Source organism: Amia ocellicauda, chromosome 5 (genome assembly GCF_036373705.1).
Source record: "Amia ocellicauda isolate fAmiCal2 chromosome 5, fAmiCal2.hap1, whole genome shotgun sequence".
Lineage (NCBI taxonomy): Eukaryota > Metazoa > Chordata > Actinopteri > Amiiformes > Amiidae > Amia > Amia ocellicauda.
Window position 1 is genome coordinate 43,831,632 of NC_089854.1, and position 15,257 is coordinate 43,846,888.

Consider the following 15,257-nt stretch of genomic DNA (forward strand, 5'->3'; position numbering starts at 1 on the left):
TTTAGGCTGCTTGGCTGGATGTGGACTGCAGCAATTGTATAAACCCTTCCACCCCCCCCACTCTTTGTATTACATCTAAATTAGAGAGTTGGGATAAGGCAGCTGGGCAACACTGAATTATATACAGGCTGGATGGAACTTTTTTTTTTTTTCCCTTTTTTTTTTAACTAACTGCTTAAGTGTCACCTTTGGATAAAAAATAAAAAAAAGCTCTGGAGAGAGAAATGCACTCCGCCCCCTAATTGGCAGCAAACTCTTATTATATTGCTGTGCCATTGCCTAATCTAAAGCCCTCCCCAACGCAAGCCTGGCTCAGAGGGCACAGCGCGATGGAGGTGTGCATTTCGGCAGCCTCCGAACGCGGGGAGAGTAAATGGGCCCAGTGTCACGGTCCGGTGCTCCTAATTTACATCAGATACCCATTTACAGTGTGTAGGCTTAGGCAGTTCTCCCTGAAAGTGGGTAATTATGTACCAGAAGGTTGCATCTTGAAGAATGAGTCAGATGGTAATTGTGTAGCTTAAGTGTTGTTTGTGTTTTATACTTCTTTTGAATTAATATTTTTCAAAAAGACATTTTAAAATGAGAATAAACCCCCTGATTTACATGTAGGCGAAAAGGGATGATAACTGCATGGGTCTGTGCGCGAGCTGAACTGTAAGCAGGTTTTTTTCCTCCTAGAATTCCTGCACAGCGACCGTGTCTGTCGTGCAAAGAACTTGTTACACAGCGAGGTTACAGAGAACACATGGACAGACGACTACCTACACTCCAGCATATGTCCAATTAAGCCTGGAAGAAAGTAGGGGGCAAAAATGGTCTGTCTCTGATAACTCTCCGCAGGGTGCCTGTAACAATAAAACAGACGTACCTTCTGATCGCCTTGTAAGCAACATGGTATTTACGGTTAACCAAAATTGTTAAGTAATTATTCTGCGGTTGAAAACAAAATGTTGAATCAAACTATTCCCTATGCAGTGATTGTGTGATTATAGTGTTTAGGTTACTGGGCTCAGGAGCAGACAGTGAGTTTTACAGAAGAGTAATTACTGCAAACAACAACAACCTAAATAAATAAAGAAATAACACGTCTGAAGCAATGTATTGTGCAACAGTTAAAAAAATACAACAAAATAAAAAGATTCAGTTGAATAGGAAATGACTGGAGAATAATTAGATTGGATCTACTCTATGTCCATGGCATTGGTGATTTATATTATTTTTAAGTACCAGTCGAGTCACAGCAAATACTAAGGATGTCTTTAAACACATTGGTAGGATTTTATTTTATGTTGAATGTAAACCCAAGGACACGGCACACAATCCGAGCAAATTAAAGGAGGGATTTTTACACCGCCAGAAAGAAACGAAAAAGAAACCCATTCTCAATCCGCAATATTTGAAGAAAGGTAAATTCAACTAGTTGTAATACAATTTGGAAGGGGCCATGGACTGAAGAGGCTCACTCACAACACACAACAGAAATGACCTACCATGCAATGTTTCCAGGCTGCCAGACTGCCCTAAGGTAGTTGTTTCAATGCCGACACATTTAGACATCGCTGTTCCCCTCTGTGGTAATGGTCAGGGTTCACATCTGTGATCATGCAACGGCGGCAAATGTGTCACAAACTTAAAAAAGTAAACACTTCATTTATTACACTCAGTGTCAGAGGATATTAAATTCCCTCAGTCACTAGCTGTAACCTCATTGTGAACGGTTACAGTCCTCTCACTTAATGTCTTAATGTCTTTCCTGACTACTACACTCATTCTCCCATTATTGCTCTTGCCAGCATAGACGCTTCTGCTTCCCTCTGACTTCTTCCAGTCCTCATGCAAGCCAGAGGGCATTGCTCTCGCTGGGGCTTTGGGTTTAACTGTTTCAGTCACTTTGTGGTGGGGTGAAGCTTCTGTGGGGTGTAGAAAATAAAAGAACCACCAAACATAAAAAGAGAAGGAAAGAAAGGAAACACACGCATGCACACACACACACACACACACACACACACACACAAACTGAAGATACGGATTAAAAGCAAAACCTGACAGGCAATAGTTTTGTGACAGAAAATGTTCCTTTCAGGGTCTGTTAGTAAATTCTTCTGTGAGATGTTTCAGTAGCGTGCCACACTCCCTGGTGAGCACGCAGCTGGGATCATGTATGGACTTGTGTTACACAGTAATCTCCTTCACTATTGACAGGTTAGGGTTTTTGTGTGCTTTATTAGCCCTTAAGGCAGTCTTAGCCCTTCTAACGCGGACAGGAATGCTGAATCTATCCTAGAAATATACAGTCATTTTCAATAACATCACTTCTGGACTTTTTTTTTTTTTTTTTTGGCAGAGAAGTCCTCTGTGGAACCATCTGTCTTTTGGTTCTCTGTGCCTGTTTTTGAATTTCCTATCATGCCAAAGTCACTTTTTTTTTTTTTTTTAATCTTGGAAACCTTCAGAAGTTGCATGGCTTCTTGCCGACTTGAGTGCTCTATAAAAATATCACACAGCTGTTCCTGAGAATTTGGAGGATTCCACGTGATTCTGTCTTTGTCTCATTGATACAGAGGGCAAGCCTCTTTAGCGAAAAGTACCATTGACCTGCTCATTAAATTTGAATCCGTTCAAATGGACAGGACTCTTGCGGTTAAACGTCTGCACGCTGGTGTGATGTCCTTGGCTGATGTGAATGTTGCGTTTCAGCGTCATGCGAATGTGCAGTCCCTGTCTGTCCTGTTACCAATCGTATTTTAATAGCACTAGATAAAATCTTGCTCTCAGGTGTAGCGTGTGCCTGGAGGGCTTCACGGGGAATTATTTTATAAATGCTTTGTTCCACGCTTGTGAGTTGTCAGCTTATTCATTTCACTCTCTGCTTCTGAATAGCTCTAGATTACCAGGTATGTCTGGGGTGAAATTCCTTGCAGCAAGGAGTACAACAACAGCAGTTACTCAACAAAAGCATTGTGCTTTAAACGCATGACACAGACAAAAGTGCAGAAGCACAGATGTTTGTACCAGGTGGTGAAAAAGCATTGTATACATCAGAATGGATAGAGAAACAGATCTGAAGATATAACATAAGACTGATTTTGTTTGTGGGGGGGTTGGGTTGTTTTTTCTTTTTTTACGCACTTTGCTGTGTTGTATTATTTGTGAGACGTAGACCTGAAGGACGACTTCTCCTTATTTCCCTCTCGCTTTCTATCTCGTTTCCAGCAGGTTCAAGGTCAACTGCCACCATTGATGATTCCAGTATTCCCGCCAGACCAGAGGACTATAGCGGCAGCAGCAGCGCAACAGGGTTTCCTCCTGCCACCAGGCTTCAACTATAAACCAGGATGCAGTAAGTATTAACCTGCCTCTGGTCCCTTGGCACCCCTGTCCCAGATCTATGGGCTGGGACACCTATTGGTAGTCTCCAAACTGGTCACTTTTTGGGCAACATCTGTGGGGCTCTGGTACCTTCACTCTGATCCATGAACTTGAGTGCAGACATTGTGTTAGAGACATGTTAGAAGCATATAAATAGCACGGATTAAAAGTTCAAAAGTCTGTCGTGAAGCATCCTTTCAAGCCAATCTCAAAAACGCCAGGTTGGACTGAATATTATGTCTGAAGTTTCAAATGCGAGATACAGGACATAAAAATACAAGCAAGCTGTGTGGTAGCAAGCCATACATGGTAGTCACAGTATGTTGATAAATGAGAACAAAAGCTTTGTGAAAAAATGCACGTTAAGATAAGGACAAGATCAAATGAAATGTCTGTTTTAGGACCTGGGAGTCAGAACTTGAGTTATTGGAAGTTTGAAAACTTTAAAGTTTCTTTTTTCTTTCTTGTCTTTACATGTTAAATTGCACATTTTCACCAAGATGGAAAAATACTCCTGAGATTTGGTATTTGTCGTTATATAAATCCAATTTATTTTGAGATTTATTTTTGAATTAAAAAAGAAAGAAAGAGAAAGAAATGGACAGAAAAACCCACTTTGGATTTGTTTCTTTTCTTTTTTCCTTTTTTTTTGGAACTTGTCTGACCATAACTGTCCAACTGTGAAGCAATGTGTTGTTTACAGTGAGAACAATCCTGCTGCCAGATTTTTGCTAAATAACGTTAAGACACAGGGGGGTATGGTGACCTGCCCCAGGTTTCTACAGCATAACAGGGGCTGTAGCCAGAATACAATTCCAAGATGCTCCAAGTCCCAAGCCTCATCTCGATCCACAAAACTTCACAGTTTCCAAAACAAGTACACTGAGATTATTTCAATTACTAGTGTACATCTCTGATTGTCATTCCATCCTGTATTCAGTTACTGTTAATGCGGAAATGCTCCGTGCCCGAGGCATTCTTTAAATGTCTGATAAGTGATGCATACTCATTGTTGCTAGTTTGGGAAAAAAAAAACGAAAAAGAAGAAATGGAAAAGTATTTAAAGCTCGAACGCATTTGGCTTCTTTATTTGGTATTCAAATACACAATATGCTAAAATTGATATTAATCCTTGCTTTGGTGTGAAACCATGCACGGTCTCAAGGACAAGAAATCCACTGGCCAATTCCATTTTCCTCTTTTCAAAGCCGCTGTTTGTGTGTCAGATGTGGTAGGTCACTCTGAGGGGCAGTATATCCATCACACTTTAAAAACGAAATGACTTATAATTGACAGGTGGTCCACAAATAAACACCTTTCCAAAGCATTGTACTTCAACCAAAACAAAAATTCAAATGTATTTTCTTAAATTTGTACACAAAGCTTGATGTAGAAACTATGGCAAAACCTGGTAGGTTTTTACAGTGAAAAATCTTTTTCTCTGAAAGTGAATTCAAAATGTGGAAAGTGTAAGAGAGACAACAGAGGTGTGCAAAAAGAGAAGTGACATGCATAATTTATTTTCATAGATTTTTTGTAATGTTAGCCCACATTTATATTGCAAAAGTGGGGCACATGTTGTACTGCACTGAATCGCTTTGACACTTCCTGTAATGCTGATAGTGAGACAGCTACTGTAAATACACAAATCAGTCTATTACAGAATTGCCCTCTACTTGACTAACCTCAGCTTCCCTCTGTATCCTCAGAATTACGCTGATTATTTTGCACTCCAAGCCTTTCTCCATTGATTGATAACTAAATGCTTCATACAGAAGCCATCTGCTTGCTGACCAGTAGCCAAGTTAGCAAATCACATTCAACTTCCTGCCCATTATCAGAATCAAATCTGAATGTGGGTGATCTTGCTGACTTTAACGAAAATGAAAAAAAGAAAGACAGACGCATGAATCCACAGTAGACATGCAGAAAGTACATAATACACCTAATATGCCTTAGTTAAAAGTCGGAAGAAAAATGTAAATGTGAACCGTTAACTCCCTGTCACACTGGAACGTACCTTATTCAAATATTTGTAAACACCTGACTGCATTTCCCAGCACATTTTTTTTTTTACCTAGTTTAATTTATCAACAACCTGGCTTACATACTGCACTACTTCAGCCAGAATCAACATGATTCACTTTTTTAAGATGTTATTTTTTATTTCTTTCTTTTGTTAGTACAATCCCCAAGTGAGGCATTAAATGTCATACTTTATGACTGTTGTTTGTTTTGTTTGTTTGGGGACAAAAAAATACATAAATTCCCAGTGTGTATCCTTTGAAAATATTCCAAATTATGTTTCAATCTACAATTTTTAACTTTAACGATATGGGAAAAAATGTTCTGCAGACATTTGTTTAGATCATCTGAGTTCTTGAGACTCTAGGCATGTGTTACAATCCTATTCCCCAAAAAGTATAATAAAATGAATACTATTATTGATTTATTGAAACATTTTAGCATTATTTATAGATACATTTATTTACTAATCTATTGTATTGTATTATTATCATTACACATTTTTAAGGTTAGAAGAACATTAACTAGGTCTTAAAAAAATTAAAATATAAAGAACAGTTGTCCAAACCACATTTTACTGTGGGGCTGTTTTCAGGTTATTGAGAACTTACAAATGTGTCAACCAATTGAATATTTAAATCTTGCATGTAGCAATTATGTGCTTTTAGAGTGAAATTACACGTTTACACCTGGTCATGCTATCCCCACAACGAAGCAACAGGTCACAGAGCTTAAAATCTGATTTTAATTAGTTTCCAATAAACTTTCGCACATTACACACAAACCAAAGATCATGAATAAATTATTTATCTGCATCAGAATGAGGATTTCTGTCAGTAAACAAAGACATGTGAACAACTCGGTGTTAGATGTATACTGACAGAAATGCTCTTCTTGTCCAAATGCATTGTCCTTAAGGGATTTTAACTTGGTAGTTTGTCAAATGGGTTTGTGCGTGGCAAGGAAATAAATTAAGCCCTTTGAATAAATAAACTTATTAACCCCCTTAACTAAAATTGGTTATTATTTATCATCATATGCTTTGTGTATAGACCATTTGAATAACTTGAAAAATACTTTCTTGGGAGATTTTCTCACATTGCAGACTGACATTTTCTTTAAACACTTTAATTAAGAGGAACATATCTGAAGCTCTCAAGTGATCTTTTTTTTTTTAATAATATCTAGGTCTCACATGTAAAATAAGATGAAGTTTCCACCTTAATTGCTCTGTGCCTTTTTATCACCGTCCACCTTCAGTCAGCTTTGTGAAGAGGGTATTAGCAAAAAGGGCTACACAATAGGCGCTTTCATTAAGGCCTCAGGAAGGCACACAAAAGAAGGCTTTGGAAGGAGTGAATAGGAGAGTTTGGTTTGCAGGTGGAGAAGGGATAAAAGGTACTGACACTTCTATTGTTCTCTGCTTCAGGTGACCCTTACCCTCTTCAGCTGATTCCGACTACTATGGCAGCTGCTGCCGCGGCAACGCCAGGCCTCGGTCCTCTCCAGCTGCAGGTAAGAAAGACAACGCTCACTCGCTAGGAGGGGAATTATGATATATTGTTACAGCACTGATGCTGCTGCTGGTTTTTATTGTTGTTGTTGTTGTTGTTTTTTTGTCCACAAGTCATTGTGTAATAGAAAGAAACTTTTGTCCCACAGAGACAGACACTGAACTCAAAATAAGCACAATTGATTTTTCCCTTTTATTTAAAAAAACTACATTTTGGGTAGAAGGCATTACAGGTGTCTTTCAGTTGGTCTAGACCAGACAATCCCTGTGATATTCCCTGTCCATCTCCCTGCAGAGACAAGTCACATTAAAATGTGCATGCGATGGCATATTACATTTCTGTCAAAGAGCTGCTGACTGTTCCTGCTTTGAGCGGCCGATATTAGCGCCTAGTTCCAGTCATATGGAGTGGACTGCACTCTGATCATACTGTTTGTCCCAACCTGGCATGACGATCACATGGGAATTTTGAGACGATAATTCAAATGCACAGAGACTGGACTAAGTGACAAGCTGGGAGATACCAAATATAATTTGTATGTCAAGGGCCACTGCAAGTTCAAGGTTTTTCTTGTTTTGATTTAAATGTATGTATTATTTGTTGCCTGTTTGTTTTCTTTATTACATTTCTTACAACCAAGGCCTTTTTTCGAGTAAGTGACGACTTCTACAACTATTATTAAAACAGCAACGCTCATTCCTTTAAAGACCTTGTTGATTTGTCTGAAATGTATTATTGTTAAAGAGCACAGGCATAGAATTAGCAATCTGATTTTGGCCTGGATTCAATGAAAACATTGACCAACCCAATAGTCTCAAATTATAAACCCCATACATAAACTATGAATTATAACTTGTAAACTACCAGGTTTGTAATTTGTGACTGATGGATTGATGGAAATATTAGTTCAATTCAGGCATTTATATAATAAAGGTATTTTTCTCTGATGTTTGTATCTTTTTAAATGGTTTGCATGAACTGTATATTGTACGGTCTGGTTGTTTTAGTGCATGAACTGACTGTTGGTTTATACCAGACAATGAAGGGATGAGTGAAGGAGCAAGAGACTGGAAAAACAGAGCCATAAGGGGCACCTTGTTCTAACTTTGAGGTTTATCAGTGTGTCTAGAGCCAGATAATAATTGTAAAAGGAAGTTTACCCGACAGAGTCATAAAAACTTCAATGATCTCACTACTTATTTCATTAAGTGTTTCTGATCAGGTTGCAAAATAAATAAATAAAGATATATATATATATATATATATATATATATATATATATATATATATACATTTAGCAACATGTAGTAAAAAAAGTTATTCTGTGATCAGATGGATCGGACTACTGTATGTCTGTAAATGTCTTTTGCCTGCTTGGTTGATTTTAACGGGTTAGGATCAGATAATTCCTACAGAAAAAGGAAAAAAAAAAAAAACATCTGGTCTTACACTCTGCCTGGATAAAACATCTTTAAAATTCCATCCAGATCTGCACATATTTAAAATAAGTGGCCTATCGTCATGTTAATCCTAACCCTGGCCTGCTGTTTGCAACCAGACCTCTGTCTGCATGAGTGAATTTTCTTGTAGGTTAAGCGCCTGCATATCCTCCTTTCTAACCCCTCCCCACCCTACCCACTGGAAACACATAAGCCTACAGGGTGAACAGACAGAGGCACACATATGATTAATACAACACAGCTGCAAAGAACAACTCATTTGCATATGTATTAATAGAGGAGAAGGCAACAATTCGATTACATACTGAAAGCCTCTGTGTAACGGAAGAAGAAGGGGGGGGGATGCGCCAAATTAATGGAAATGTGGCCATTCTTCTTGGTATTTATTCTGTCAGTTCAAGCTTCAGCTCATTCCCAGTTAATTCAAATTTGCCCCTCATAGAAAAGCCATTTGAAGTCAAAGTAATCACACCACAGAAAAGAGCTAGTCTGTCATATTTTATACACATCCTCATTTGACTCGAGGCCTCAAGCCATCAGAAGGCACACAAAAAATAAAAAATATATTAAAATCAGTTTGGACTTCCGCAAGTATTGGAACCCTTCTCCACATGCTACATAAATGCCGGCTGGTATGCTTTCTCTGGTCTGATTTGCTGCCTCATATCTATATAAAACATTTTCCTCTCCTGTTTTTCCATGGGAATGTAACATCTTGTTTGGAAGACATCCACGGTGATAGTACATCTTGTAGAACAGACTCTGCATGCTGTATAATTAACTAATACAAACATCCTAAGTACAGTACAAAATACAAAAGCCTTCTGGTGACACAAGAAGGTACACTTATCTATCGTCTTTTCATCATGACTTGAAAATATTGGGCTCCGATTAAAGTCGCTGATCAAAGCACTGTTTTTGTGCTCACACAGGCTTCCAACTGTCTGTGATGGTATAATACAGAGATCTTGTTACAGTATGTTACGTTATGTTTTACTGTACTAAAACACTTTCTCTCTACCTTAATGAAGGCTTTCATAAGCTGGCATAGAATTATTTTTGGGGGGGGCAAAATATTGTTCAGGCTAGCAGTATGGTGCAAATCCCTACAAACTGTAAATCCTATAAATAATGTAACAATTATAATATAAAATAAATATTAATCCTTTCTTTCTTCTTTCTTTCTTTTTTGCGACGGAATTATTTACTGAGGATAACCCAAATACAGATGTCACAATGTATTGTATTTCCTCTGGGATCCTCCTTTGCGTTCAATTTTACAACCGAGTGCACTGAGACGCACATAACAATTGCTTGCCCCCAGGTCACACACACAGCCAGTGCTAGGGCTGGGATTTAAAGCCTAGATCTGTTGACTGGTGGGTAGACAAGAACAATATACAGTGTGCATGTACACAGTGTGCTGATTAATGCATGTGTTGTTTTTTTAAATAAGATTGCATGGTCTCTAAATGTGTATGTGCTTGGGCCTTGCTTAGGGTCGTTCCTCACATTCCTGCGGTAACTGTGCACTTTAATTTAAATAGGATCCCAGTCTGACCTGCAAAGGCCAGGCAGCGTGTTTGACACTGCAGCCTTCATAAAACCATTGGTAATATTTAGGTTTATACACAAAAAGCAGATTATGCATAATAATGGTGTTATTTTTCTTTGGGGTGGGGTAGGGTGGGTAAATAATGGCAATGGCTATGCAAATGTTTTTTTTAAATGTATTTATTTATTTATTTATTTATTTATTTATTTATTTATTTATTTATGTGCTTAATAAGCACTTAATCCCTGAAGTGATTCAGAGGTCTCGCCTTTAATGCCTCAAGAGATATAGCTTAAATATAGCAACAGTTTAGCAGACAAATTACATATACTGATTTTAGCATTCTCGTTGTATAAATTATTTGGAATATGTGAGATCTATGATTTTTTCCTACAGAAAGTTGTATAAGGTATACAACGGGAAAAAAATGTGTGCACACAAAAAAGGCATTTATTCAGGTTCTTTAGACAGAAATTAAATAAAGTTAATATTGGGATGAAACAAAACACAAAAGAGTGGGTTACACAAATGCTGGAGTGGTTTAAAGTATTTATTTTATATCATTCTCCCTTTTATCTGTAGCGTTAAGTTACCTGATGTTGCAGGTCTGGAAATCTAATTTAGTCCAGGTCATCACCTTGCTCCTTTTATGAGGTAACTAGCCCATTCTGCTTCAGCTGAAAGATAACACTGGAACAAAGCAGCGTTGTAGTACAGAGACACATAAAATACAAAGCATGTGTTCATAGCCTTATTGTGATGTGAATTTCAGAGGCGAAGGAAAGAGGGAGAGAACAAATATCCATCAGCAGTTATTGAAAGCTCAGCGAGGAATTTAATTTATATGTGCATGTTGCTTTTTCAAACAGTTAATTTAAATACCTCTTTTCATGGAATCTTTTTCATTTTTTACACGTCGAGTTTGAAGCACGTTACTAAATAATCTATAAAATTCTTGTAATATTTCTTACTGGGCTAGATGTGTATTCGGTTCCTGATGCTATGTGTACGTTTCTTTCCCAAGTTTAACTCTGTTGTGTCCTTGATATGACTTTGAATTTGTAGTGTTTTATATTCTCTCCCCAAGATACAACAAAGCAGAAATGCTTAATGTGGCAATCAGTGTGTGTGTTAATAAACCCCCAACCTACTGGGATAAAGTTGATGTCACGGATGAAAACAAAACTGGTACTTTTGGTAGACTCAGACCAAAAAGAAAGCTGAAAGGAGCTATTACTTCAGAGTCAGAAAACACAACTTAAACAGCCAGCCTGAAGCTCAGTCTAAATCCAACACAACACACGTGGAGAGGGCTGAAGGTAATGCTTAGGGCAAAGAGCTACCAGCAAAGAACAAGGGTGAACTGAGACGCTTGATTGAGAAAGCCCATTTAATTTGTGCCTGTATTATATGCAATACATGCATCAAAATAATGCCACAGACACTTAAAGCAGTCACGGCAAATAATGAAGGGACCCACAAAATAATTTGACTGTTAGAATGTTGCATATAAACCCCATCTATCCTCATTCTGTATTTATTTTCAAAAATGTTCATTAGTTGATTGGTTGATGATGATGATGATGATTATTATTTCATATACCCTTGAGTTCAGAATTCAACATTTGGAGTCCTGCCTTTACTAACCAGATCAGTTAACTGCTGTCCCACTTTATTGTGCTTTGTTGTAAACAGAGAAAGTGTAAATATTTAACAAGTGATAAAAAGGGAAACTCAACATTTACAAAGTCAGAAGTGCAAGCCTGGTCTGTGATTGTGAACGTCTCGAAGTTTTAAAGCGTTAGTTCCACATTGGCTGAGATATTATGTTTTTTAATTAGTAGCTCACTTCACTTTACATAAAACTTTGGGAAGTATTATACACAATTGTTCACTGTTTTGTAGGTTGAGGCATTTGATACATACCTTCTGATACAGACAAGTCACATGCCTCATTATGTTTTCCTGTGTTTTACGGTTTTAATATGTTCAGGTTAGTTATGGTGGACATTGTGTTATTGTTCTGGTAAATATAGAGTCTATTGTTTCATAAAAGTGATAACGGTCATGTGGTGTATGGATTTCGTATTTATCTGCAACTGGAAGGTCAAAGTCTTTTGAAATCAGGAACAAAACAAAAGAAAAAAAAGAAAAAAAAAAGAAGTGAAAAAGCATTTAATCAGTAGAAATGGATCACTTGTATAATATGAAATTCTGCACTGCCTCAAGAATACAATATACAGTATATACCTATATAAATACACTCAAGGCCTGTTTTGCCTATTCCTCCATTAAGTATGAGACACTGACTACATGGCAGTATTCATCGGTGAAAGGGTTCCAGAGAATAGCGTTATATACAGTTATATGTCATACAAAGAAGAAGAATGTGATGCATAGTATTGATGTGTTTTGCAGAATTAATTAAAAAATAACCCTGTGTCACTGAATTATTTTTCTTTCATGAATCATCTATCGGCCAAATGTTCTCCAGATAGGCTGTTAGTCTTCAGAAACACTTTAACATCCCTCTTTCTTTATCTAGTGCTCAGGTCAATCCATTACAATAGCCCCTGCTAGTTGATCTACACAAGACTGAAGATCGATCTCTCATATCGACTGGGAAACAAATCTGATCCATGGGTTGAGTTCACTAAAGCAGCAACCTTCTTAACTAAAGGTGCAATGCTAACATTTGAGTCACACCCAGGGGCCTCACTAGCCGACTGAAGCGTTACTCTCGGATTTGGGGTTGGTTTGTTTTCCCTTTCCTTTTTTTTAAGAGATTAACAAGCCCAATCACAAAATGTCTTCTTTGTCGCAAAAAAAAACATGGTGATAATAAAGATTTAAGTTGGATCAAATTATTTTGGTGGGGCCGGCTGCAGCCTCTTCAGACCGATCATTCTCCATCCCCGTGATATATTTCTTCCTGATCAGAAAGTGTTTTATGGTGGCAGACAGTCCACGGAGAAGAGGGAGACCATAAATTCAGGGCAGATTTACCTCATGGAGATCACCCCAGGCAGGTCTGGCACTGCATAGACCCCATTTAGCAGGGCTGACCTGAAAATCTTGTCACATCCAGAGTGCAGGTCAGGCAGGTTACGATTCCACATGTACCATCCATCTTCCTCTCGCAGGGAGAATGACAGCAGCGAGCTCGCTGAGCTGATAAACAATGGGGGAGTGAGAACAGGGGAGGGATACAGGGCCGGGACAAACAAGCCACATGTGGGAAACGCAAAGCAGGCTACTATATTCTCCATAACACCAACACAAAAACACACAAATCAAAAAACACTTACCTGTTACTGTACTCGTTGACATAGGGTTTGAAAGGAAACTTTGAACACCATTGTAATATACATTTCTAGGGTTGTACACCTAAGTAATGTTTTTAACTCAACCACTGCTTTTCTGTTTGTTGCCATGTAGGTCTCATAATTAGGTTTAACAAAGAACACACAATCAGCCTGATTTGGAATTGGCATTGTCCTTAAAACAGCAGATCCAAATCCGGTCCCCCTGCTTTGGGATAAGTTAATCCTTGCTTCATATCAAAACAGACAAAGCAGTTTTCTACATCAATTCAGTACGTCCCACTGAAGGGGTCTGGTGAACCCTGACAAGTATAATTTGTATGCATGAGGGCCAGGACCTTACAAGAAAGACTGTGCTTTATGACAAGAGTCCTATTTTCAGGTCCCTTTGTTTGAAACCGTGGCAGGTATTGTACTTTCCTACAACCATAATCATTTTCTGTCTTAATCAGATTTTTTTTGTGGTAAATTAACTAAAGAGACCTGTCACAAAAAGGGCTCAGAGCAAACTTGTCCTTTTCACTGTAACAAACGGAAATAAATATATATATGTATGTGACTCGCGTTAACATCTTTTCAGAGACCCAGTTTCCTGAGTTTCCATTTATTAAAAATAAATTATTCAGCGCTCAAAGTTCAAGTTTTAATCAGTTTGTTCACTGATTGAGAAGCAGCTTTCTCTGCAACTTACCCAATTATTATTTTTTTCCCCATACAAATAAATAAATACATACATAAATGGCAGATAGTGAAATTTTGGTGGTGGATTACAAATACAATTACCTGCTTAGAGGATAAACATCTGAGTTAATTGAAGGTAGCAATAATAAGCAGTTAACGCAGATTTTATGAAGCAAAAATGTAATTTTCAACAGCTTGTGCATCCCCTTCTTTGGCAGTTTAAGCTGGCATTGTTCATAATGGGTACTTTTGTGCATGGGATTTAGCACACTGGTGATTTGAAATAAAAGACTTGTTCTTTTTTTCCATTATCTGCCTACCTGTGAATCTGGTTACAGCTGCCTGCACCAGTTCCAGTGCAAAATGGAGTTGTATTTACTGGTTTGCTGACCTGTAGAAGAGCTGAGTAGAGCGCTCATCCGCCATCAGTAATGAACAGCCATGCTGGAGAGGTATAAAGAGGGTCAATCGAATGGGTCATGCATCATATGGGGAGGCAGATGTTAGAACATATTGTAATGGATTATAGTGCTGTACATGGGAACGGTTTGTAGTGAGACAGAAACAGAGAGAGAGAGAGAGAGAGAGAGAGAGAGGTATAAAGAGCCGCTCAGCTGATGGTTAATACTTTCACTAGGAGATAAATTTAGCACATTTACTCTCGTAATAATGCAAAACGCAACCAAAAATTGCCATGGCCTTACGTGAAATGTACTGTGAGAGATTTAAGAGGAGATCGCATCACCTTAATAGGGTATTTGTTTATACAGAAAGGGCAAAAGAGAGAGGAAATTATAGAGGGAGAAAGGGAGAGGTAGAGCACCCTGCTTTATTAAAATGAGCTCTAAAGTTAAATATCTAGAATTAGACTGTGCACCAGACTTGGCTCGGCTCGGAATTCAAATAGTTTCTCACTATTTACACACCAGTATAAAGAATGGGACTGGTTTCTGTGAAGGATACCCTCACCATTAAAGAAATGTTTTGAATATATTCTTTTCAGGCATTCACATGTCTATATATTCAATGTGTGTGTGTGTGTGTGTGTGTGTGTGTGTGTATATATATATATATATATATATAAGTATATATCACACAGACTAGGAATATAGTTTTTAGTTAAGATAAGTACACAAATAGGACCAAACAGAGTCAGCATGTGACAGAAAATCTTTCAGAATACAATCCTATTTATGTAGCACAGACCCCGAGTTCCCAGAAATTATTTAGCTGATACGATTGTTTAATCGATACAAACAGAGATAAGTCAGTCCACTATAAGGCTCGAAAAAAATAAAAGGAAAAAATAAAATGGCATCCCAGTTCA

The 15,257-nt window shown here is 37.9% G+C and overlaps 1 protein-coding gene across 7 annotated transcripts in view; it reads left to right on the forward strand.

Annotated features, from left to right (window-relative positions):
* The window catches only part of sox5 (SRY-box transcription factor 5), a 251,783-nt gene that overhangs the window by 205,951 nt on the left and 30,575 nt on the right, over window positions 1-15,257 (forward strand). For 6 of the 7 annotated variants that reach the window (XM_066705360.1, XM_066705356.1, XM_066705357.1 and 3 more), the window contains 2 exons: window positions 3,217-3,343; window positions 6,827-6,912. In XM_066705360.1, the coding sequence (XP_066561457.1) occupies window positions 3,217-3,343; window positions 6,827-6,912 (213 nt within the window). The remainder of the gene's footprint in view (window positions 1-3,216; window positions 3,344-6,826; window positions 6,913-15,257) is intronic. The other variant, XM_066705355.1, reaches the window with a different exon arrangement.